Source organism: Chaetodon auriga, chromosome 14, assembly GCF_051107435.1.
Source record: "Chaetodon auriga isolate fChaAug3 chromosome 14, fChaAug3.hap1, whole genome shotgun sequence".
Classification (NCBI taxonomy): domain Eukaryota; kingdom Metazoa; phylum Chordata; class Actinopteri; order Chaetodontiformes; family Chaetodontidae; genus Chaetodon; species Chaetodon auriga.
In genome coordinates, this window is record NC_135087.1 from 5222226 (window position 1) to 5246579 (window position 24354).

Genomic DNA, 24354 nt, shown 5'->3' on the forward strand with positions numbered 1-24354 from the left:
AATGGTCTCAGTCTCCTCTGGATTTGATCCCAATTTTGGGCTGCACGCACACCGCTCCTCTGCAGCCCTGAAGCAGACAGCCTGGTTCCTTTGCACGTCATATGATAAGGCTGGAGGAGAGCCAGCAGGGCCCCCGTTTGGAGAGGAGGACCCATATCTCAGTCAACGCGCGCAGCCTGGGCCCCATTTATCTCCACAAGGCAGGGAGGCGTATCCTTTTCCCCTCTCCCGCTCCCCTTCACATACCACTCTGCCTCCCTCACTCACCCATACACTAACTAGACTACAACCTGCTTCAGACGACGCCCCATCGCCCATGAGACCTCCACAGAGGGCAGAGTCAAGTCCGTCGTGCGTCTTTTTCGCTCCAGAGGAAACCATCGGGCTCTTATTATTGTCGGGCTGTGCGCTCGGGCTGCCCACGGCATCACTTCAGCAATAACAGAAGGGGTGCCAGCCAGAAGAAGAGGAGGAGGAGGAGGAGGAGGAGGAGGAGGAGGAGAGGAAGGGGTGGTGAGAGTATTCTGAATTGACGCTCAGAAATAAACAAGGAGACACCCTGTTTGGAAGACGTCCGTGGCGGGAAGCGACAGGGATCCGCATCTGAGTAAGTCGTGTATTGCGGTGTGCGGCGGTCGTGCCCGTGTTTTCCTCAGGCTGACCCGCTTTTGGCGGTTTGTCCAGCGGCTGCTTGAGCAGCGGCGCAATATTTAAGCTCCCAGTCCGGCAGCATCCTTTGGCTCGGGATGACAGAGCGGGGCAGAGGGATGGAGACAAGCGTAAAAAGAAGGGAAATATTGGCGTTAAGCATCTGCACCAGTGAAATCCTTTTCCAGTAAACACGGTCGTTGCTTTAATTCGAGGTTACAACTAATAGGCTAATCACAAGAGGCGCAGCATCCTTCCAGGGGCATAGAAATCTAAATAGCAAGCTGGCACAAAAGTCAGGCGCTGCTTTGGAGCTGATTACAGAAAGAAAAATAGCTGCAATATTATGTCATCCAACAGTCTTTATTAGATACCCAGAGGCCGCGTTACTGTACTGTACTTTGATACAGACAGGTGTAACGGGACGACATGTTTACGCGAGCGCCTTTGATGCTCCATCGTGTAACATCGATCTGTTTAGGAGAGTGGTTTCAGGATGCCTTTTATTTTCTGCCTCGACGTTGAATTTCCAGTGGCGCCAGCAGCCGTGCATGGCCGTCACTGCATGGGTGAGAGATGCTGACTGGCTTCGGGCTGTGGAGGAGAGAGAGAGAGGAGAGTAACACTGTGGTGTGTTGTGATGTGAGCAGCCTGCTCCAACATGGCGCGCATGAGCTGAAAAACCTTGGCCATTACATACTCCTGTCTGGAATTCACACTGTGCAGTGGACCAGGCACTTTGGTTTAGGACGCCAGAGAATGAGGCTTGTGCATCTCCAGCAGCAAATTCAGCTCAGGTTGCCACCGCTGATGGTCTGCCTCCTCTGTCCTGTCAGAATATCATGTAGGCTTGTGTGCGTCCTCTCCTTCTGTGTGTAACAGACCAGTATCAACTGGACCAAGTCCTCATTTTTCCTCTGTTGTTGTAATAATGTTTGATCACAGCAGGCATAGGCACAACCAGACAATGGGTGTGTTTTTGTTTGGTCTCGTGTCCATTGTTTCTCTCTTGGGTGTCTGCCCTGTGAACCTACGTGACCGTTGTGGACAACATCTTTGTTGACCAGACCAGCAAGTTCACCATGATAGCACAGAGTCTATAAACATAACACACCCATTGCGTTTCTGAGAGAACTCATGAGTCCTCGAAGCACAGGCAGGTCGGAGGCTCTCTTTACGTAAATGTTTGTAGTGACACCTGTTTGAATCGTGGAAATGCATGGAAAACAAGCACAGTGCTTCGACTCTGAGGTGACAGACCAGGTGTGAATACGAGTGTTGTTGAAAAGGAGCCAAAGTGACTTGATTTCAAGTCCCTAGAGCATGTTTGCAAGACAAGTGCAAGGAACGATGCATTTTCTCTGTTTGTTACCAAATTCTGCACTGTGTCACGTATATTTTAGAAATCTAGCAAAGAATTAAAACATTTGACTATATTTCTATAGCGTAGAAAACAAATCACAGCACTCTGGTTTCCCATGAACCTCTGCTTTGTTAGATTCTGTGCAGAAGTCTTCGTTCATTTGTCCATGTTTGTTACCAAAATACACAAGAACACAAAATCAGATATCAGGGCACAAAATAATCATTATCATAAGAAGATGGGCGCTAATTACACTACATGCTATGAATGACTGAATTAGTGAGAATTAGGAACGTCGGTGAATATTACACATGTGCAGCGGTACAGATATGAAAAACATGGACGAATTAGAGCATCAGCAGCACGTCTCTGCTCATGGTTTGTTGTCTGTTGTGTCATTTTATTGTTGGAGCGAGACATGTTAAGTCCACGTTAGGCCTCAGCCTGGCGGCGTGTTAGCTGACGGTCCGCTGCTGCTCTGTGTTGTGTCAGCGACTCGCAGTAGAGCTGACAGCACTTGTCTTGTCCACCCAATCATCATGCGGCGTTATGACTCTGGACAGCCCCGTTTCTGTGTGTGGGTCTCTTTGTGTGCTTTTACAGGTATCTTATCTCCGCATGTGTGTTTGCTTGTGTGCAGCTCTGAGTGTGCATTTTAGTCTGCCTTTGCAAAAAAAAAAGGATGGTGTGTGTGTGTGTGTGTGTGTGTGTGTGTGTGTGTGTGTGTGTGTGTGTGTTGGTTGCTGTCTCCTGGCCTGACAGGCTGGGCACTGGGATGGATCTGCTTTCACCAATTTAGATAGGGGAAATGGGCTGGTAACCGGAAGGTCATTCATCCTAATCTAGGACTGTCAGTGAAAAATTAGGTGAAATGTGAATGAGTGGCACATTTTACCACCAACTAACCGCAGTGAAAGTGCCCTTTAGTAAGCTCTGATTGCTCCAACAGATATCCACAGGGAGAAAACTGGTCAGATTGAGCAGCTGTTTGAGCCAAAGTGCAACACCGAAAAGTGTTGTTGCTCATTTTAATGCAACTAGCCACCTGGTGTTTACATGTGAAAAGGTATCGCTCATAGTGACAAACCCACAGAGAATTAGCACCCAGCTCTGCATTTCAGACAGAGAGTGTTAGCATCATTCATTTTGGTTTTGCAGACTCGCAACTTTGCTGTTTTGGCTAAGTCTCACCACTCCCATCAACATTGTTTCCTGACTGGGAAGGCAGCTCTATGCACACAAAGCTAGAAACTAGACGGTGAACATAGTGGAGCTTTTAGCAGCTTAGATCCAGAAATTTCCCCTTTAGGAGGTAGTGGAGACCAAAACGGAGATAAAAGAACCTTTGACTCACATTTCTCAGCTTACCAAACTCCAAATGGATGTTAAACTTGCTCTGTGTGTAAATACGCAAGTGGACGCCAACACAACCATCTTACCCACTTAAAAAGGTGCTAGCATGGCAGTGTCGTGTTTGCAGCTTGTTCCCGCTGCCCCTTCAAAAAAAAAGCCAAAAAAAATTCAGGTTTAATGAAAATGTTAAGAGGTTAAAAGTAACTCCTACATCAAAAGTAGCAGCAAATAATTTGCTCTTAGCATAACAGAGGGAGTGCTGTTTGCCAGCATTCCATTCAGGGGCAGAAGTGGTTGGTATTACCAGAGGCTATCAGCCCTCTCACTGGTTCACATCCTGCCCTGAGCGAGTAGCCCAGGAGTGATGGATATTACTAATTACCCTCCCTGACCTTGCTGTCATTAAGAAACCATCTCTGCAGTGGTTATGAAATCACAACAAGCTAGTTGGGGAAAATGAATGTCATGCATTGCAGAAGGCCTTACAGCTGCTGTTTTGTGCTGAAAGGCGGCATTGTAGGCTGGAAGAGGAAGTGGAAGTGAAAGCTTGCTCAGCAAGCACGCAGCGATAAGGAGTAACATCTGGGCAGAGAGTAGAGATGTGAGATTTTATTTGATAATGCGATGCAATCCACCTTGCCCTTTCTGTCTGTTTTTTTTTCTCTATTAATCTCTGCCTCCTCTTTTCCTCCTGGATAGTCACTTTCTCTTTCCTTTTTTTCCGACTGTCTCTCATTACAAACCCCCCTCCTTGCTGCTTTGTCATGACAGATAAGACGAGAGAGGATTTGTTTTTTTCACTCCTCTTCCCAGCAGATACTCTGTCTTCCGATAAACTGTCATTTTTAGCCTCGAAGTCATTTTAATCTCAGAGGGAAATGTGCTCAGTGGGATGTGTTTGTGCATGTGCGCTGGTGTGTGTGTGTGTGTGTGTGTGTGTGTGTGTGTGTGTGTGTGTGTGTGTGTCTTGTACACCCCTCCCGAAACATGCGCACACCCACGCGCTCATATGATGATCACCAGTGTTGTTGCAAAGATGATAATCAAAAGCACTATTGATAAGCAGCAGAGAAGGATCATCCATCTTTTTTGCACTGTGGATAAACTGAACCCAAAACCACACACACACACACACACACACACACACACACACACACACACACACACACACACTTACAGACATTCACATCTGGTTCAAGGGGAAGGAGGAGAATGAATATGAGGTCTTGTCCCCTCGTGAATGTTTTTTATGATCCCTGAAGGGTTCGGACAGCGTGATATTGAACAAACATACTCGGCATAAACAATTCCTGAACCTCTCGAGAGCCTTAAGTGGGGATTGGGATCTTGCCATAAGGGAAAGCACCGATTTGCCCTAATGGTTCCTGTGTCAACGCTAAGAGGCTGCTCCAATAATGCAAGTCCGTAGGCTTCCTATATCCGGATATGTAGAGTTTGCTGATTGACCAGAGAGCAGACCAGGACACAGGAGAGAGTCCACTCTGGAGAGTGACTGTCTGTAGACATAAAATCAGTGCTGTCAGCAGGTCCTGTTGATGCTAATGCTGGTACATTGTTTTCACAAAGAGATGCCGACTGAGGAAATAGTCAATAGATAGAACCACCAACCTCTGTATTCAACACTGTTAGCTTCTTGCAAAGCATTTAAGTCCGAAAAAGGACACAAATGCACATCTGTTTTTTGTAATCTACCAACAATCAGGCGATAGATCGCTAATGCACCATCCAGCCCCTAAACATACATTCAAAGTAAGGCCCATGACACTCTCTGGTCGCTGTAGTCTAGCGGTTTTATGACAAGCAGTAGCAGGGAGAGTGAGCCTTTTTCTGGAGCATCCACATTCCCAGTTGTAGGACTGCTGCTTTGTTGCTAAACTAAGCGACAACGACAAAGAAGAAAAGCATCAAATCCTCACAGTAGATGGGGCGACATCACTCTCAGCCATGGCGGTTGCTTTCAGACATCCCACCACAGACTCATCTGTGACACCAAAGACACTGTGTACGTGTTTTTCCATCGTCTACAAGCTGAAGCTGCGTTCCGACCTCTGCGCAGTGGTTGTAATCAAAACACAGGGATCAATAAAGTGTCACAGGAGCTGTGGACTCAGCAGTGCGTTCCCTGGATGTACAAAAGTTAACAAGCAAAAACCATGAGTCTACAGATCTGCAGTGTCTGTTGTTGAGGAAGAAATGAAGGTCGAGTGTCGTCAAGTGGAGAAATCCAAACATGAGGAGGAGTCCAGGGAGAGGAGGGTGGGGACGTCAGCTCACCTCAGTGTTTCTGAAGGGACTTCGAGGCAGGACAAGAAAGGGGTTTCTGGAAGGCACCTGAGAACTGAATACTGCCTATCGAATTGTCAGAACAGCGCGTGAAGCCTCACCACACCTCACCAACATCAGCACTGGAGTGACAACGTTCAGTCATCTTTGTACCTTTCCAAAACCTGAAAATCCTACAATCACGCCTACTTTATGCAGCGATTGCTCAGGTTTAGTTGTCTTTGACAGTACCACTCAATACTGTTACAGCAAATCAAAGTAGACCTAATGATGCCACCAGGGTGATCTTAGCTTGGGCTCGAAGACTGCAGAGTTTTAGGGTTAGGTTTACATGCAAAGGCTATGTACAAAAAGGGGTACTTTGAAGGCATTTACCTGCAAGTCATTGGTAACAGGTGATAGTATAGTGATTGGGTATGAAAGGGGCATCCTGGAAAGGCTCAGTCACAAGCCCGGATGGAGCGAGGTTCTCCACTTTGTGAACACATGATTGGATGAAGGATGTTACCACATGGGCTCAGGAACACAAATCTGCTGTCGGTAAACACAGTTTGTTTGCAAATGATTGGATTCTGTTTTAATGTAGGTTTTACACAGTGTCCAGTTTTGGAATCAGGGTTGTATTATGGGTAGCCGAGGATCCAGCATTTCTGGAGCTTCACTAATCTTTCTTAATTTGCATGAAGGTATTAACTTGGTAGAAAATCTCTGACACGCGGATTTGAAGTCACAGTTCTGACTGACTGTCGCTCCTTCCTGACCTCCTCGTTCCACTCCTCGTGTCCCTGTCTGTGTGAGGCTTCTCATTTGTCCTCGCTCAGCATGGAGGTTACACAGAGTTTCACTGTCTTCTGTACTGACAGAGCTGTTATTTGTGGTTGACCTCTGGGGGAAAGGAGTTTTACCCTTTGACCCCTGGAATACTAACATGTGACCTCAGCGGACTTCCTCTGGTTTTTATTGGCACCGTACTGTTTATGTTTAGCAGAACTGTGCCTCAGATAGAAGGATGCAGAGCTGCATGGGAGGTGGTGGAGAAGCCGCGGTGTGCCTGCTGGCCTGGAATGAGTGTGTGTGTGTGTGTGTGTGTGTGTGTGTGTGTGTGTGTGTGTGTGTGTGTGTGTGTGTGTGTGGCCGGGGCAGAAAGGCAGGGAGGAGTATTGTTGTCCCTGTAACTCTTTTGGCCTGGAGGAAGGAAGCCGTGGAAGTGGGGAGTAGAGAGAAGGAGAAAGAAGTGCCACTCCAACGCAGCGAGTGTGAAGGGGATTTGAGATTAGTTTCCTCTTCCAGACTCTCTCTCGGCTTTCTAATGCAGGTTCTGGGTCATTAAGCCCAAGAGTCATTCTCACAGTCATCGTTCTTTCTGAAGAGGAAGCATTTTGGTGCCAGACAGTGTTATTCTGTGTGTACTGAGATGTGTGTCTGCACATGCTTTTTTTTTTATTGAAGAAGAGCTAGAAATGATCTATTAAGAGCAAGTAATTAGTAATTTAATGTGTCCTTAACCACAATTTTCTCCCTTTTTTGCCTCTCAGTTTCTAATTTCCACACAGGAATTAGTTTGCGAGTCTGTGTGTGTGTGTGTGTGTGTGTGTGTGTGTGTGTGTGTGTGTGTCATTATGGCTGCATGCTTATCAGTTCTTGTTGTTATGAAGTAACACCTGAGTGAGTGCTTTTCTCTTCCGCGAGGCGAACCATTAGCGGCTCTTTCCGAGGTGATTTGTTTTAACTCGTAACATGAATAGTATGAAATTGGAAAGAGCCTCTCAGCGTCTCTCATTGTGCATACCTGTCTGTGAATATGGCCTCTCTGATTGGTTGACAAGATGGCCTCTAATTGGCCGGCAAGCTTATAACAGCTCTTCAGTGTTGAAATCAGTTTAAAATACAGTTATGGTTCATTTTAAAGGATAAGGCCAGTAGTATTCGTAATATTCAATCAATAATAATCATAAGAAATAATAATAATCAATAATATGCTTGTTTGTCTTTCAAGCCCATTCATTTCTACTGAATTCAAACTTCAAAAACACATCATGAATGTAAACTTTTTACTAGGAAACTGAATCAGTTTCATCATAAAGAGGGAACATGTGCTCCAGTGTGACGGTGTGGCTCAGTGATGTGTTTTAAATACTTTTCAGGCAACCAGTGGTGGTCACTGGCGCTGGAAAATAAGCTTTCAGTTGGTCTTTTATGGGATTTGTAAGGTAAATACAGAATATCACAAGACCTGTTGTATCCTTTAAAAACTGTTCAGTCCAGTCATCCTCCTGGTGAAAACTTCTTCGATCTTTTTTCATGTTTTTTGTTAATGTCACTCCTGTTTCCTCGAGCCCCGGGGCTTCCCATATGGTTGCAGTGCAGTAGGTGTTAGATCAGTTCCGACATTGTGCATTGAAGTGTTTACTACCTAAGGAAGCACTGAGGCTATAAAAACAAGCTTTAAAAACAATCTGTGCATCTGAGTGCGTGTGAGCGTGGGAGGCCGGATCAGAGTCAGCGTGCTGCGGTGTCCATTTCCAGGTTGTTGTGGTGTTTGTTTAAGATAATCCAAGATTAGTAGTGATGAGATCTGGTGTGATGCGGCGCTCCCGCCGACAGATAGACACAGTGACGATCCCAGGGTCCCACAGTGTGACTGGTCTCATGTACAGATCAGTGCAGCATGTACTTGCTGACCTTTTCACTCCCAGACTGTGTAGCGTAAATAATTCATACAATGTTTCTCCGACTTTTCAGAACACATTAGTGCAACTGGCTGTAAGAAACTTTGTTCCATTTGCGTGTATTGAAAGTTTCAAAAGTATTGTTTTTGTTACTGCAAGGACAATCGTGTTGTACAATGAAAGGCCCAGAAGTGATGAACCAAACCCAGCAGAGTTGTAGGAGAGACTGTATCTAATTTGGCTTCGGTGTCAGTTCAGTGTAGAAAAAACATTTCATCTCGCCTTTCAAAGGAGACTTTTAAGTCCAGGTTGGGCTTCAGATCAGCATGATATCCCAAAACAAAGATGCTCAGCGGGATTATTATTCATTTAGCTCCTCTGGCATTAAGGTAATCACTTTCAGGGCGTCTCGGTGTAGATAGAAAGTGTGTTAAGTGACTGCTGGTGCCAGAGGACCGAGAGCACAATGCTATTAGCTGGTGCTCTATGCCGGCAGTTAATGTGTTCCTGGAAAGGCTACAGCAGCAGTGCACCCACTGGGGAATATTGCTGGTCATTAGTCCGTTTCCTTGACTTCTCTTGCTGTGCACCTGCTTTCACTTGGACAAAAACATCCCAGGTTTTAGTATGTTGTTTGCATCGAAGCCTGCCAACTAAAACCACTTCCTGTCTCAGCCCTGCCTGACTGATATTGTTGATCTATTATATTTATCCGTCTCAGTGTGTTTCTGCTGGCCTGTCTGCGAGCGGCTCCCTGGATGCCTTCCCTCCTTGGCCATAAATGTAATTACTCTTCTAACTATGCTGCAGAGATGCCTGTCTTTGTGTCTGCTTCACTTTCTCCCCGTTTGTTCATAATTTATGAGAGAGGCAGCGGGGCGCAGGCGCTCCATGTTCCAACAAGGTGGACGTACTTTTTCCCAATACCTCTTTTAAAATCATCACAGCTGTAGAAGTTAGAGAAGCGGGGCTGCAATTCAGGGTTGAAATAAAATCTGAGCATTTAACCCCAAAAATGGTCCAGTGCACATCTGCTGTTAACTGAAATCACAGCTCAGAGCCACACAGATTGTCCACCGTCAGTGAGGACTGACTGTTTCCAGTTGCTTTGTTTTAGGTGAAGCATGATTGTCAAACCTCTGCAGCACCAAACCCAGCATTGGTGAGGTTCTTAGATTTTTGATTTGTAAAGTCGTCTTAGCTCGAGGTCAATTAACTTGCTTTTTGCTAAATTTTCAACTGCATATCACAGTCTTCATCAGCTAATCGAGGTTGATTATGTGACCTATGGAAGCTCAGTCAGACAATAGCAGCTAAAACAGTTTCAAGCTCCGAAAAAAGCTTTGATCTTCAGCTAAAGGCTGTAACTTCTTGATGTTTTTGGACAATTTAATTTATGCAAAAATCTCTGATGTCAGCTTTATGCTGAGACAGATTTAAACACTAATGAATTTGTTACGTTTGTCCCATTATGGAACAATGTGTTTTAAAGAGAAACATGTACATTCCTCAAAGCAAGGTGTTAAAAAGGTTTGGGTTTGGACCCCAAAACTCAGGTGATGTATGAATAATAATGATAACCAACTTTAATTATATGCTCATAAATATATGTTCACTCAACACTTTAAGACAAATCCATGGCTGGGAAATTAAAAATATGATCTTAAATTACTTTTTCAAAAATTGCATGTAATAAACATGCAAATCAACCTTCTGTAACTGATTATTTTAGGTGAAATAATCTAAATATTCCCTGTTTATATGACATAGGATTCAGTGTTCAGGTGTGCATGACTCTCTGGCGTTCTGTGTGCAAGCTGTTGCCAATAAAGTTTGGAGCAGAGTTGGGATTTTCTCTGTATGCTGCTTTGTTCGGTGGGAAAGTTTCCTTCATTTTTTTCACAACCGATTCATTCAACGGAGTTAATGAACATTAATAGAAAACCATGTGGCTCGTTCTGTCCATGTACCCCCGGTCTCTGTGCCGTTTCCGCCCGTCATAGCAGCCGCTGTGGGCGTGTTCTGCCTCGTCTCTGCCGATGCTCACGGTGACCTTTCACCGGGCGGGATGGTCAGGCCTTGCTTCCAGGCCTCCTTCATACAGCCGATGAACTGATCCAGATGAGTCCCCGATGCTCAGCCGGTTAAGTGCCCAGCTTCCACTTTCACCTCAGGGCTGGGAAGGGAAGGAGATTGAGGGAGAAAAGAAGTTCTAAAATGCACAATGTGGACATAAACAGTACTTACTGTATTATTCATTATTGGATTTGACAGGGCTGGCTGATCTTATTTGGCCTGATTTTATTTAGTGCATCTCCAGATGTTTCTTCCTTCTTCCTGTTTGTGCTGGATCAGTGGGAAAGGCGAAAATGAGAAAGAATGTGTCTAGACAGTACTCTGTGTGCGTGTGTGTGTGTGTGTGTGTGTGTGTGTGTGTGTGTGTGTGTGTGTGTGTGTGTGTGTGTGTGTTGATCAGATGATTGCGGTTTTACTTTTTCTCCAAAGGGTCTCCATGTGATGAGAGCAAAGAGCAGTGTGGTGTTTGAATATATGTGTGCCAAAAATGAATGCAGGAATCCTGCATGTTACAGAGTGTCCTTTTATAACACACCCCTGAGGTTTCTATCAGTCCTGTACAGCCTCTGTGGTTGGACAGAGGACTAACAAGCATGGCTGTTTTGTTGCATTGCATGCCTTTGTGGGGGGAAATAGCAATCAGATGAACCCTACGGCAAGGCCAAGATAGGAGGGATTTATTCGACTGATATGCGCACAATCCGAGCTTTATGGGTGCTTAGTTGGGAAATGATGCAAACAAATGTAAACAGTTACAGCGGGTGTTCTGGCCACTCATCAGGAGGAGGCGTGACACCATCAAACAATTTGAACACATTTCGCTGGCACTGGAGAGGCCTGGGTGTGGAGTGAAGTAGAGCTGTTGTCGTCGTAGCTAAATGAGAATCCCATATGTGTTGTGATGCCGTTTCGGTTCATGCTGGAAAACTGCTGCTGTGATGCTGTGGCCTCTTTCTGTGCTTCATTCGCCGTCTCCAGTATCCAGCTTTTTTACACATTCACAAAATAGTAACCTGAGAGGTCCTCTTCCTTTCTGCAAATTGAGCAACCAAAGCAACTGGACACCAAGTCAGTGGATTTATACACACTGAGTGCCTTCATTTGTGGGCTGCAGTGCTTATCATATTCCAACCACACTCTAAAGTTTCCAGAGGTTCTTGCTAGTATGCAAAATAATTACATCAACGCAGTAGTCTAATTTTATTTTAGGACAGAGAGACGTCACCCATTAAAAGTTTAGTTTAGTCCCCGTTAATTAACTTTATCATGTGGCCAAGCCAATCTCAGCAGTGCCTGAAAGTATCATGTGGTTTTATAGGAAATGATGGTACAACTCTTCAGATAGAGGCATTAACCCATCGCTCATCCATTTATCTTAAATGTAAATCTGTGATATCTTAGTTAGGATGGCACTACACTATATTGATCTTTGATTATTTTGCTTTTTCATTTCTCAAGTCGCCATTTGAGAATGTCAGAAAACAATGAAAAACATCCAAGGAGACATCTCGAAAAACACAAAGATGTTCACTTTACAATGATACCAAGCAAAGACAAGCAGCAAATCACCACAAACCAGAAGCTTTGAGTATGACGTTTGTTCGACATTTGGGCTTGAAAACTGAACTGATTGTGTCAGATCTAATCTTGATTTCAGCAGAAGACTTGAAAGCACTTGTGCACCTGTTCAACACTTACATCATAGTATTATTCTGCAGATTACACCTGCCGTATACCACTGTGAACATACACCCTTCGTTGAGGGAGACTATGGCTTTGAAAAGCTCTGTAAATGTCTCAATCCAATGTTTAAATGAAATTGCATATATATTCCTGCGCAACATAAGTGAAAACTGGTTCCTCTTCTATGTAATTCATATTATGCCAATCCCTGTCATAATTATTGTCTATCTTCTCTTCTTATGACAGAAAAATCGATGTAGTATCTATGATTTTTAAGGGAGCTTGCTGCTGTGCTAGCTTTGCCCTCGTCTCGGTGGAGCAGCAGTTGCAGTCCCTCCACCCTTGCTTCAGCTCTGCTTCCGTCCATCCTCCATCCTGGAGCTCCGGTCTGGAACCTATTAGAGCAGGAATCTCCAGCAGTGCCCTGCTGGCCCATTAGCATGCGCTCACTGACTCTCCCTGACCGGGAAGAGACACTGATTTAGTGCAAGCAGACAGATATTTAACCTCAGTCACTGGGAAGTCGTTGGAAGGTAAACAGCTGGAGAGCGAACGCTTCGGTCGGGGAAGGTTGTTTGTCACTGTGTGTCATGTCTGACGCTGGTGGTCATGTGGTTATAACTCTCTCTTTCTGTCTGTCTCTCTTTCTCCCTCAATCTGTATCTATTTCCTTCCTTCAGGATGGCTGAGGTGTCACAAGAGGAGAGACTCCAGGCCATCGCTGTAAGTTCTACATACACACACACACACTCACACACAGAGGGCACATCACACTGATGGCTGCAGAAGCAACAAATCATTGGTGCTTGTCAGGATCCGTCCACCCGTCTTAATGACTCAACGTTTTAGATCCCATCTCCTTGACCCATTAGAGGACATTGAAAGCTAATGCAGCAGCTGCAGAGCTACAGCTGCGTCTCTGCAGGCCTCGCTTCCCTTTGCTCTCTACCTGTGACACAGCATATCCAGGTTCCTGCCCAGGATAATTATGCATATTGTGATACACATTTTCACAAAACATTGCAGTTACTGAAACACATTTGATTTGTCGTGAGCGGTTTTACCATCCGATGAATCAGGATGTTATCTTATTATCAACATGATGATGATAGTAAGAGTATCACTATTTAACTTACCGCTGCTTCACTTATTCTTCGGCTGTTTGTTTGTTTTTGTCTCTTTTTCCCCCTGTGCACATACATTGATCGAGTGCAATGTTTAAACTGGAGTCAAACTCCTTGCATGTGCACACATACTGGGCCAATGAAGCCGATTCTGATTCTGATTCTGATTACAGCACCAACTTCCATATCAAACATCAGCATTTCAAGCATTTTCCTGGAAGTAACTTAACATATGGAGTCAATAATATGCAGCTAAAAGTAAAGTAGCATCCACTGTGCACCAACTGCTATCACTTCCTCTCTTCCCGCTTTTCAGATACTCTGAGCAATTACACTGACTTACACATGATGTACTCAGTCATCAGAAGTTGCCATTAAATCATCAGCACTACCATTAAAGACTAAGGCTGCAAATTGTAAGATAAGACACAGTACTAATGACTAATAAGTTTGGTACCCAGCCAGATTAAGGACACAGTGTTGTGTTCTTTCAAAACATCTTATTCATAATGCTCTTAGTGTTGTTGTGCACGCTTGCGGAGTAATCATAATGTTTATTTGCTGTAACAGGAGAAGAGGAAGAGGCAGACAGAGATCGAAAACAAGAGGAGGCAGCTGGATGATGACCGGCGGCAACTCCAGCATCTCAAGGTGCGCACACACTCACTCCCACACACATTTTACACATGCCCTATTTGTACTGCTGTACCTGTGGGAATACCTTTGGTGTAATTGGGTTATTTGAAAATAAAACGTCCAAAATGATGCAAAAGATTGTCTGCAATTGGGGTGACAGTACAGTTAGCCGGTTTGGGATACTCGTCTTTATTGCCGCCATATTTTGTAATCTAAGCAGGCAGTTTACAGCAGATAAAGTCAAACCCTGACACGTTCTCACAGGCAATTTGTGCAGATTTGAGACGAAATAATGGCACCACACTGAGCTTTAATCGCCGCAGCGTGCACCAGACACAATCAAAGCTCGTCCAAACCTTTGCAGCGGGAACGAGACCATGCGAGGATTTGGACAAGCTTCACCTGCTTCGTGCTTTCATGTCCTCAGCAGTGGGCTTTGGATAATGTCTTTCCAGTTAACCTGTTATTTCCACCTTAAGTAGGCAGATGTTGACTCCTCAATGAATCAGTTCCAGGAAAGAAATCCATCCTCGGGTCCCTGAGTGGGATCCTTGAATGAGCAAAGAGTTGGCAAGTGTTAGGTTCCAGTTTAATTCATATCTCCTCAAGAGCATCACAACAGTGCACACGGCGATTAGAATATCTGTAGTCATGGTGGCCGTGGTTAAACACGCTGCGAATCAGTAACGAGCAATAAAAGACAGCTGGAGAGTCGATGTTCTCGGCAGACTGGCAGAACATTTGCAGCATATTCAGATGATATCACGTCTCTGCCCTCAGCCCTCCTTCGAGTGTGGCTGCTCAGAACAGCTCGAAGCTTTTGATCTGTGCTGCGGTCGGACTACACGTTGTATGAACGACTTCTTTGTAAATCTCCTCATCCAGACTCCTCATGTGTTACTCGGAAAATCTGTCCATCCTGTTTGGTACATACATATACACACTAAACCATCCATTCATCTGTTTTTTTTTCTTTTAACTTTACTAGTCCTTGAGTAATACTTGTAGTATACTTGAAGTGTAGCGAAGTACACCAGCGAAAACAGAATTCATGAGCATTCAAAACACACTTGCATCACAATTGTCTTGGAATGCTTAAATGTACTTAAAATGAAGTGAAATCAAAGTACACCTTAATTAAGCATGTATTACAAAGGACTTGAAAATCCTGCATATATATATAAAATAAAGTACTTTTTGTAAGTACTTTGAAATACCACTTTAAGTATTGCAGAACCAGTATATTAATTTTTAATACATTTAAGTAGAACTTGTTGACATCTATTTAGAAGTCCACTTTCATAAAGTACATGTCAAACATACTTTAAATTACGTGTGCTTGTGATGACCTTTCTATACTTAAATTACATGTCTAACACACTGAGTTATACGTCTTTTGGCCTGGGCTTTTCATCGTCATCGCCCTCACCTCGACCGGTAAACCATCTTATGTGCACAGGAAGACCTCAAGCTGCCGTGAGTGATCTGGTGCATTTGCGCCGAGCTCTGTGTTCGACATCCTCTGAGAACATCTTGTTTGAAATGTGCCGGAGCCCTCGCACTGATAAGATGAATGTTTTCATGAATAAAATTGTAAAAGTGTAACCCGGGCCCCTACACGCCTCCCCTGAAACAAGCGGAGGGGAGTACGGCCGCTCAGTTCTGTGTGTTTTCAGGAATGATGTGAGCACTAATCTAAACCCTGCAATCCCTTTCAAATCCACCGGTCCCACATAGTCAGATACTCCCAAACTACTGCTGTCACGGAATGTTCAGAATGGACAGCAGATAACACCAGCAGCTCCTCCACATGCTGTTTATACACACACGTTGAAATCTGCATGCATGCGGACACACACGCGTATTATATCAGAGCCAAGGCTTTTGTCAGCGTATGTGTCAGCACTATCAAAGCTATTTCAGCCGCGGACAATCCAGCAGGTCACAGATACGAGCAAAGGTTGCGGCGTGTAGACGCATGTGCGCAAAAATGGCTGTGACCTGTGCTATTGTCCTCGCTTGCTCCCACTTTTTCTATTTTCAGAGCAAACCTTTGTAAGTGTGTATCTCTACATGTGTGCGTGTTGGTTTCTGCGTGCGTCGCTTCATAAAAGAACACAGAAGCCTCAGACAATGCAGAGGGCTTTGGCAGAGGAAACAGATTTTTGTCCCACTCCCACCAACAGGAAACGGCTCTTACACCCACCGCACCCCGCTTTCGTCTCGCACGCCGGCACACACACACACACACGCAGATAGGCCGAGGGGAAGTGCAATCACGCTGTACAGGAGCATTAGAAGGCTCTTTGTGCAAACCACAGCAAGTATGGCTTTTCCAGAGGTGGCGTTCATGTGGAAAACCCAATAAATGTCTCCGTTCACACGCAACATTTTTATAAGAGTGTACCTGCCCCACTATTAAATCACACTAACACAGGGTCACACACACACATATTCACACTTTCGCAGTGCAGACAAAATGGTGAGATTACGTAATACAGTGTTAGCACAGAAAGCATTCATACGTGTTCTGCTTTTAATTAGCAAGCCATAGAAGATATGATTTTGCTTGCAGCAGCTGGCGCTCCCTGTAATTAAAACCTCCGATGTCGACATCCGATATTCTTATTTGTCTAAATATGTAAAACACACAGTTTATATGAGAGCACGTGAAAAGTGACGTTCATGAAATTAGAAAAAAAAAAACAACAGATTGTGGTTTTACGGGGGTATATGCAGCCACGCTAGCTGTGCCCCTCTGGTTTTCAGTGTTTGTGCTAAGCTAGGCTAATATTTACTGTACAGACAGACAAACAGTGGTCCGATCTTTTCATGTAGGTCATGGCAAGAAAGCAAACAAGTGTTCTTTCCAAAATGTTGAATAAGTCTTTAAAAGATTTTTAAGCAGTTTATGATAAATGCTTTTTATTTTGGAGAAACTTTCAAAGAATAAACAGCTGAAGATGGGAGAATTTTGAAATAAAGCTCTTTCCCCAACAGCTGCTCAGTACATTCAGATGTGTGTGTGTGTGTGTGTGTGTGTGTGTGTGTGTGTGTGTGTGTCTGTATCACAATTCCGCCCTTTGTCTGCTACGTTAGCAGCTTTTACTCCAAAGAACAATGGAGAGAGACGTAACTTCAGCGCACCGGCTTTATGACTGCTGGTGCAGACTGGTGTGTGCGTTTGTGTGTGCATGCGCGCGCATGTGTGTATGTGTACACATGAGTGAGTACATTAAGTGATGTCAGGCGTTGGGGGTAGTAGGGTGTGGCGAGAGAGCGAGCAAGATTGAGAGAGTAGGGAGAGAGAGAGACAGAGGGAAGCAGGGTTAGATTCAGAGCCCAGGAGACCGAGCAGGGCTGGGGTACGAAGAGTGTTGAGTTACACCGTGTGAGTGTGTGTGCTGCAAAGCTCCGTGCAGCTGAGCGTCTGGAGCTAAATTACTCAATGGGGGCAGTAAGTAAGAGTGGAAACAGATCGACAGAACGGCACTGTAACGGATAAAAACAGATAAACAGGGATTGAAACTGAGGGAAATACATCCTGACATTTACGGCCTTATTCAGTGTAAAATACACACATCAACAAAGTTCATGAACTTTATGATGGATAGAGAGAGAGCGAGAGAGAGAGGAAGGGGCGGTGGTCGGAGAAGAAGAAGAAAAAAAACGGGGAGTTTTTGCTGTAGAAATTCTTGTTGCATCACTGGAGAGGAATTCACATCAAGCACAGGTCCAGATTTTCAGTCCAACTCGTGAAAACAAGAGCTTTTCTCGCACTTTTCCATACGGCCGAGCGGGGCTGCCTCTCCCTGCACGGGCTGACAGCTGCGAGTGAGATGCACTGTTATATTTACCACAAAGCATGCCAAGTGTTTGCTTTGATATTAGCTTATCAGTGGGGGGGGGGGGGAATAAACGTAGATCGGAATTGAAATCCACCTCAGAACAAAATACGTTTTCATTCCCATGTTGCTTATTTTAGCTTAAGTTTTTAACTATTTTGTCCTAGAATTAGCCTCTTCTATTATAATGAGGCTAACAGCTTACAAATTTAGCCACAGTTTAGTCACAGTGCTCTCTTTTCATACTCATCATCAACCTCTAGGAAATGTTTGACACCATTAAAGTGTTTTATCTTTTACTGACTCATCTAGATTTCCAATCCCATGCTTAAGTGAGGATAATAGGATAATTACATCTTATTTTACATTTTTCTATTCAGTGCCAGAGGCCTTGATGCCTCTGGCCGGGTGCCATAGTCCACTTGGCAACAACAAGTTGGCAGGAGTTGAAGTATGTGACAGAATCAGTGAGCGGCCGCAGTCAGCAGAGAAGTGCTGGACGCGCTCGCTGGTTGATTTTTGTTCTAGATTAGCTGACGGCCTTGTCGTTCTCAGTGAAAGTGCCACTAATCTCCTCTGACCAGAAATTACACTGATGTCCGAGTGAGAAAGGGTGATAGTGCGTGGCATTTTGGGAGATCGAATCACTGCTAATTAATTAATCAGCTGCTCCTGATGAAAGATCGAAGAGTCCTCCACCTGCTTAGGCTCTTTCCATCGAAGCTGACGTACACACTCAAACACACGAGAAGTTGCCGTGGGCCGTTTTGTGAAACATCTTCCTCTTTTAATTCATAAGAAATAACTTCTCTGCCTTAACTAATTCCTTTTCTCCGTGTTGACTCTCAACAACAACGTGTCTGTATTTATTATGTTCTCTTGCAGTCGAAGGCACTGAGGGAGCGCTGGTTGTTAGATGGAGCTCCAGCGGAGGAGGAGACCCAGAAGCGTCTGCAGGAAGACGAGGTGAAGACCAAACTCCTGGAGCAGGTCATCCTCAGGTCAGCATCTGAAAACCCCTGCATGTCCAGTCTTTGAAACAAGCTGAAAGAGACGATTATTAAAACAGAATATTATCTTTATTTGCATGTGCACGGGTCATACGTGTGGTTGTTGTGGTGAAACGTAGGCGTGCATACGTTTTTCCAATGCTAAAACAAAAACGGGAGGAATGATAGTGGAAAGAAATCTTATGTTGCACTAGAAGACATTAGAGATGAAGGTGGATGCTTTGAAACGCAGTCAGCGAACAGGGACGAAGATGCTTTTGATGCCATGTGATCGTTATGTGTTACAATACACGTGATGCAGAAATGTGTCCAGAAATGGTTTAATTGCATTGTGGGTAAAGTGTTCAGCTAGATAAAATGTGAAAGAAGAAGAAGATCTGTATAACTGGCCTCATGCTCAGTGTTTGACTTTGTACTGTCCACCGTAGACTCAGTGGTGTAAAGGACCACAGCTTAAACTTAATTCATTTCCTCGTGTGTGTTCCTGAGCCAGGCTGGAACAAGAGATTGAAGAGCTGGAGACAGACGTGCCAGCCAATAAGGGTGTGGCCAAAGAAAATGGAGGTAAGTTCAGTACCCATGGCAACATATGATCACACAGGAAACCATGGAAACGCAGCCTGACCACCTGTCTCGGGAAGACAGAGCAGGCTAATAATGGCCTCTTCATGTGCTCCATTAAACTGTGCCTTTCCGCCGGAGGTCATTAAAACAATATTTCCTTTCTTTCTTTGTCTCTGTGACTTACCCTGACCACCCTCATTCCTTTTGGCACTCTCCTAACCTCTCAATGATACTCTGGCGCTCCCTATAGGTGAGAATGGTGTAGTGCAGACCTCTGGTCAGACCCCCAAGAGAGAGGTGACAGGGATTGAGGCCAAGCTGCTGGGTCCCAGTCCTGACCAAGCTAGCGCCGACAACCCCGTGACCCTGGTGTTCATGGGCTACAAGACCGTCGAGGAGGAGCAGGAGACCCGCACGGCCTTGGGAATGGAAGGGGTGGACGGAAACGTCAAGGCTGAGTTTGTTGTGATCGAGGACGGGGAGGGGAAAGCGGGAGGAGAGGCGGCCACGGCAGAGCAGGCTCCACCCAACGGGAGCATGGCGGAGAAAGAAAAGGCTAACGGTGGCGGAGAGGAAGGAGAGAAGGAGAAGAAACAGACCTGCAAATGCTGCACGGTCATGTGAGCTGTGTGTGTGTGTGTGTGTGTGGGCGAGTGTGTGTGAGAGTGTGTGTGTGTGTGTGTGTGTGTGTGTGTGTGTGTGTGTGTGTGTGTGTGTGTGTGTGTGTGCATGTGTGGGTGCGTGCACACCTGCTCCTGTGCAGGCATGTGTGCTATTGCATGTGTCTGTAGTTGCAGATGTGTGTAATTTTGTGTCTATCTCTGTGTGTGTGTGTGTGTGTGCGTGTGTGTGTGTGTGTGTGCGCACGCCAGGACTGGAAAGAAAAACAAAAAACGTACAGTTCCACAGCCAATATACCAACAATGAGAGCCAACACAAGCTCCAGCTACAACAAGAACCACAAAGACTCATAAGTACACTTTACTCTGTATACTTTCTCTGATATGTATTTGACTTTTGGTTTCTATTGATATTTTTCTATTTTTCTGTCTTGACATTTATATTGTATTCCGTATGTATATCTTTATTATGGGACTGTGTACTGTAAGTTCATTGTTATTATTGTTGGACAAAAAAAGAAAATGTATTAGCTCTCTGGATTGTACTGCTACCCACTGGGGGAAATCTGGAAACTTTAAATCATTTAAGTCAAAAACAACAAACTATGAAGGACACAGATACTTAAATATATATATTTCTCTGTGTAGGCCTACCAATTATTTATCGGTCAATTTCATATTGCAATATTGTCTAAGATATTATTTTAAATAGTATTTTAATATATTGATATGAAATTATGTTTTATACAATGTATTTATTGTTTTGGGTTCTCTGTATCATCTCCAAACATTAACTGCATGTAAGCTTGTAAGCACTACCAGATTCGCGTTACAATCATAACAAGTGTCTGCGCTTTCTTAGACTCACACGTGCTCATATCTTTAGTCACACAAGTCTTTCTATCAGTAACAATGCGTATAATTGGCAGGGTTAGAGATGTGCATTAAGTTTGAAAAGAAATCCACTGCACAGAGACAAAGAGGCTAATTAGCAGTAGCCGAATTAGCTTCTCATAGATACCATACGTGCAACATGTACATGAGGATCAGAGCTTTTGTATTTTTTAAATAAGGCGGCGACACTCACTTTCTGTTCCACAGAGTCATGACAAACCATTGCGCAACGATTTAGAAATGCTACAGTAATTTTGTTCTCTCAACAGTAGACTCAATGTAAATCTAATGAGGTAGCACTGCATGAAGCCTTGCAACTGTTTTGAGTGTCTTGTCACTTGTTAGGTCTTTATTATACGCTATCATGTTCACATGAATGTAAATCCAGGGGTTAAATTGGGATTCGTTCTACCGTAACGAGAAGAGGCGGGCTTGCACCGCTCACCGTAAAGAAAAAAGAAAAGCTTTTTGTCTCTTTATGAACCAAATAAAATCTGATGATACTGTAATTTCACTGTGTGTTGGTCGGCTGCTGGTTTCTGTCCTGCTCGCTCCCAGTTTAACCCCTGACTCTTTGTCTGTAGACCTGGGCCCAGTAGTGCTCTGAAAAGAAAAAGACTCCTCGCACAGATAAAGCTGCTCTCTGGCGACCTTAAGACTCTTAAACACAATGTAAAGAATTTAGACGTCCAAACACTATAGCAATTTAAAGTCTATTGAAATGCATGTTAGCCCACTAGAGGCTACTGGACAGTCTGGGTCAGTGATTCTGTGCTACCTATGCCCCCCCCCCAGGTCTCACCCATGTCACCCACACATCATCACCATTTTCTCACTGTTTCATCCTCGTGGAACGCACACAGCCCCACCTTCTATGCTCGGAGACACACGGTTCAAAAACCTCTGAAGTTGGTGCTAATCCTGAGTCTCGTCTACCGCTCACCATCCACCAACTTTTTTTTTTTTTTTTCTTTCTCTTTCATCTCGCTCCCTCTGTCTCACTCAAACCGCTGGTGAGGGGGATTGTGGGAACTTACTGCCTCCTGCGTACGCTCGTTGAATAAGAGAGTCTTTCGCAACCTTCAGTGCCAGATGCATTCTCTCAAGTCCTGCCTGCATTAACCACCAGAGAAATGATCCCTGCTAACATTCCAACGGGAGGTCAACACGCGTGGGCAGACGAAGTGTAGTCTATGCTTTCCATATGTACAGTTGTACGACTTGCAACTTTCTTTCTTATAATGACTCTCATGTTTTTCTTTCCTATGGCCTCTTTGCAAGGCGGTATATTGTATTTGATGTGTGTGTGTTTTTAAAAAAGATGACTACATCTGTGTATTGTTGGTGCCTTCGTCAGGTTCAGTTGGTTGGACTTGTCTGTCTGCTGCCATTTTTAGACCGGGGTTTGTACGTGCTCATGATGACCCACTGGAAACACTGCCTTCTAGTCTAGAGGGTCACCACACAACTATGACAGATTCTACTCATTTTTCACATGATGAATAAATGCAGCTCAATCAATAGGTAATATGCAGACTACTGTCGGTGTCTTCAAAACCTCCACACGTACAAGAAACTACACCCAAAGTTTAAGATTTTGCTGGGATACAAGCTTTATGCAGGAGACTGACTGACAGTCTATGTATTTATGTACAGCATACACACATGCATATATGTGTACATATCTATATGCATACATACATCTGTGTACATAGAAATACATGTACATTTGTTGAGCTAAAGCTTTGCATACTAGTGGGTCTCTGGGACAGCAGCAGAAAAAGCAACCTTGTGTTAGACCAATGCCTGTTCATCTATTCTGTGGTCGTCTAAATGTTTAATCTTGAATAAAACTACTGTTTGTTTACGTCAAGTCAGATAAGTGTGTATGTAATTAACCAAATGTACACATATTGTAGATGGAAGCGTACACATAAGCCGTGTGTAGTGTGTGTGGTTTTGGCATTGTAGCCGATGGGAGTCACAGATGGGAACAGGACACCCTTCTGGGGAAAAGTATGCACAATTATACGCAGATAAACATCCATTAATTATAGGACTAATGCAGTTGCCTTGTAAAAATAACAATGAAAACCATATATAATTGAACTACCTCTGATTTATGGGGAATGAATCATGTAGAAGAGTCAGGCATAAATGGGATTTCAGCAGGAAAGTGCACTACCTAGATAATACCACTGGAGGGCACACGTCTACTGTTTTGTAACTTAGTTTGAATATTCTCAAATACCCTGCAAAGTTTGTGTGAAAGAGAGAGAGACAGGGGATGGGGGTAATTATGGAGACAAAGACAGGGGGGTATTTAAATAAGGCATTCTTCAGATGGAGGTCAGGCATGCACTATTCATCAGAACAGCTATAATTATATTGCTTTATGCTGCAGCAGTTCTGCCTCCGATAAATAACAATTTAAAAGATCTCTTGAGCCCAGTGTGAATGTGGCATTTTCAGTTTGTAGACACATTCTCTGTCATGAGTCAGATTTTACCATTTAATAGAAGTGGCAGATGTGTTCCACATGACAGGACACAGAATATATTGTGAGAGGTTTTTAGGTCACACCCATGACAATGCTTTTCCACATTCACACAAACATGCAGGCACTGAAGAAAAACATAACTGTCCTGAAAGGAAAACATTCAGTTTCTGGGGTAAGAAGTCCCAATACAGAAATCATCCCAATAAGGCCTAAGAGGGTAAATAATTGCAGCTATGGTAACAGGTACCAGTCATTAGCTTTCCTCTGTCATTAGTTTTATTGCATATCAGCCTGAGCTACGCCAGTATGACACACAGATTAGGGTGGGTACACAAACAACATGTAATAAAACAATAAAACTTAAAATCCAACCTTGTTCACCCCAAAATAACTCACTGTCAAATCAACATGTAGCCCTGGTGCACCAGCTGCACATGGCTCACACTTTCCAGGAACAAATTACTGTACATACATCTCATTCACACACATCACCATGTGACACTTTGGACAACCATCATTAGCCACTTTGTCTGAGTATCTCTGACTTCTCAACTTTAGATCTTCAGACAGCCAAACATTTGTTTTTTACCTCAATTCCAAAAACAGCAACACAAACTGGGAAGTTGACTGTATGAATTAAAGAATTGCATGTTTCTTTGTGTAAATTAGCCAGTTTGTAGGTACACTACTACCACCTACTTGGCTGGATTTTGAGGCTCTATAGGCAAAATGAACTAGGGGAAAAACTAGGATCAAACAACCTCTGCAAGATCTTTTTCTTTCTGACTACTTCACAATGCCTTCCCTGTGAGGACATATCATGTTTTGCTCCCTTCACAGATGATACCAGTACATTACTTTTTAATAACACAGGGTAAACTGACTCTGGTTGATTACAGTGTGCACATACCCTCATGGTATTTATATAATGTGTGTTTGAGCTGAACCTAACGTTAAACTGGTTATGTTGGTGACTTCTTGCTGGTCTCTACACTGCCTTACAGAATAGATGTCTCTCTGTTACATTGTCAGCCCAGACATCTGCTTTTTGCAGCTTTACAGGAC

At 44.1% G+C, this 24354-nt stretch overlaps 1 protein-coding gene across 1 annotated transcript; it reads left to right on the top strand.

Moving 5' to 3' along the window:
- Nucleotides 1-22662, top strand: palm1b (paralemmin 1b). The gene is made up of 6 exons (XM_076748419.1): nt 1-607; nt 12777-12819; nt 13791-13871; nt 18587-18702; nt 19205-19275; nt 19526-22662. The coding sequence occupies exons 2-6, from the start codon at nt 12778-12780 to the stop codon at nt 19897-19899; spliced, it is 684 nt and encodes a 227-aa protein (XP_076604534.1). The 5' UTR covers nt 1-607; nt 12777; the 3' UTR covers nt 19900-22662.
- The last annotated feature ends 1692 nt before the right edge of the window (nt 22663-24354 follow it).

What these genes read in the sequence shown, in the direction of transcription:
- palm1b (XM_076748419.1), top strand. Translation starts at nt 12,778, where the DNA reads ATGGCTGAGGTGTCACAAGAGGAGAGACTCCAGGCCATCGCT. An exon ending in GGCAACTCCAGCATCTCAAG is followed by an intron (nt 13,872 to 18,586) that starts GTGCGCACACAC and finishes GTTCTCTTGCAG; the next exon opens with TCGAAGGCACTGAGGGAGCG. An exon ending in CTGGAGCAGGTCATCCTCAG is followed by an intron (nt 18,703 to 19,204) that starts GTCAGCATCTGA and finishes TTCCTGAGCCAG; the next exon opens with GCTGGAACAAGAGATTGAAG.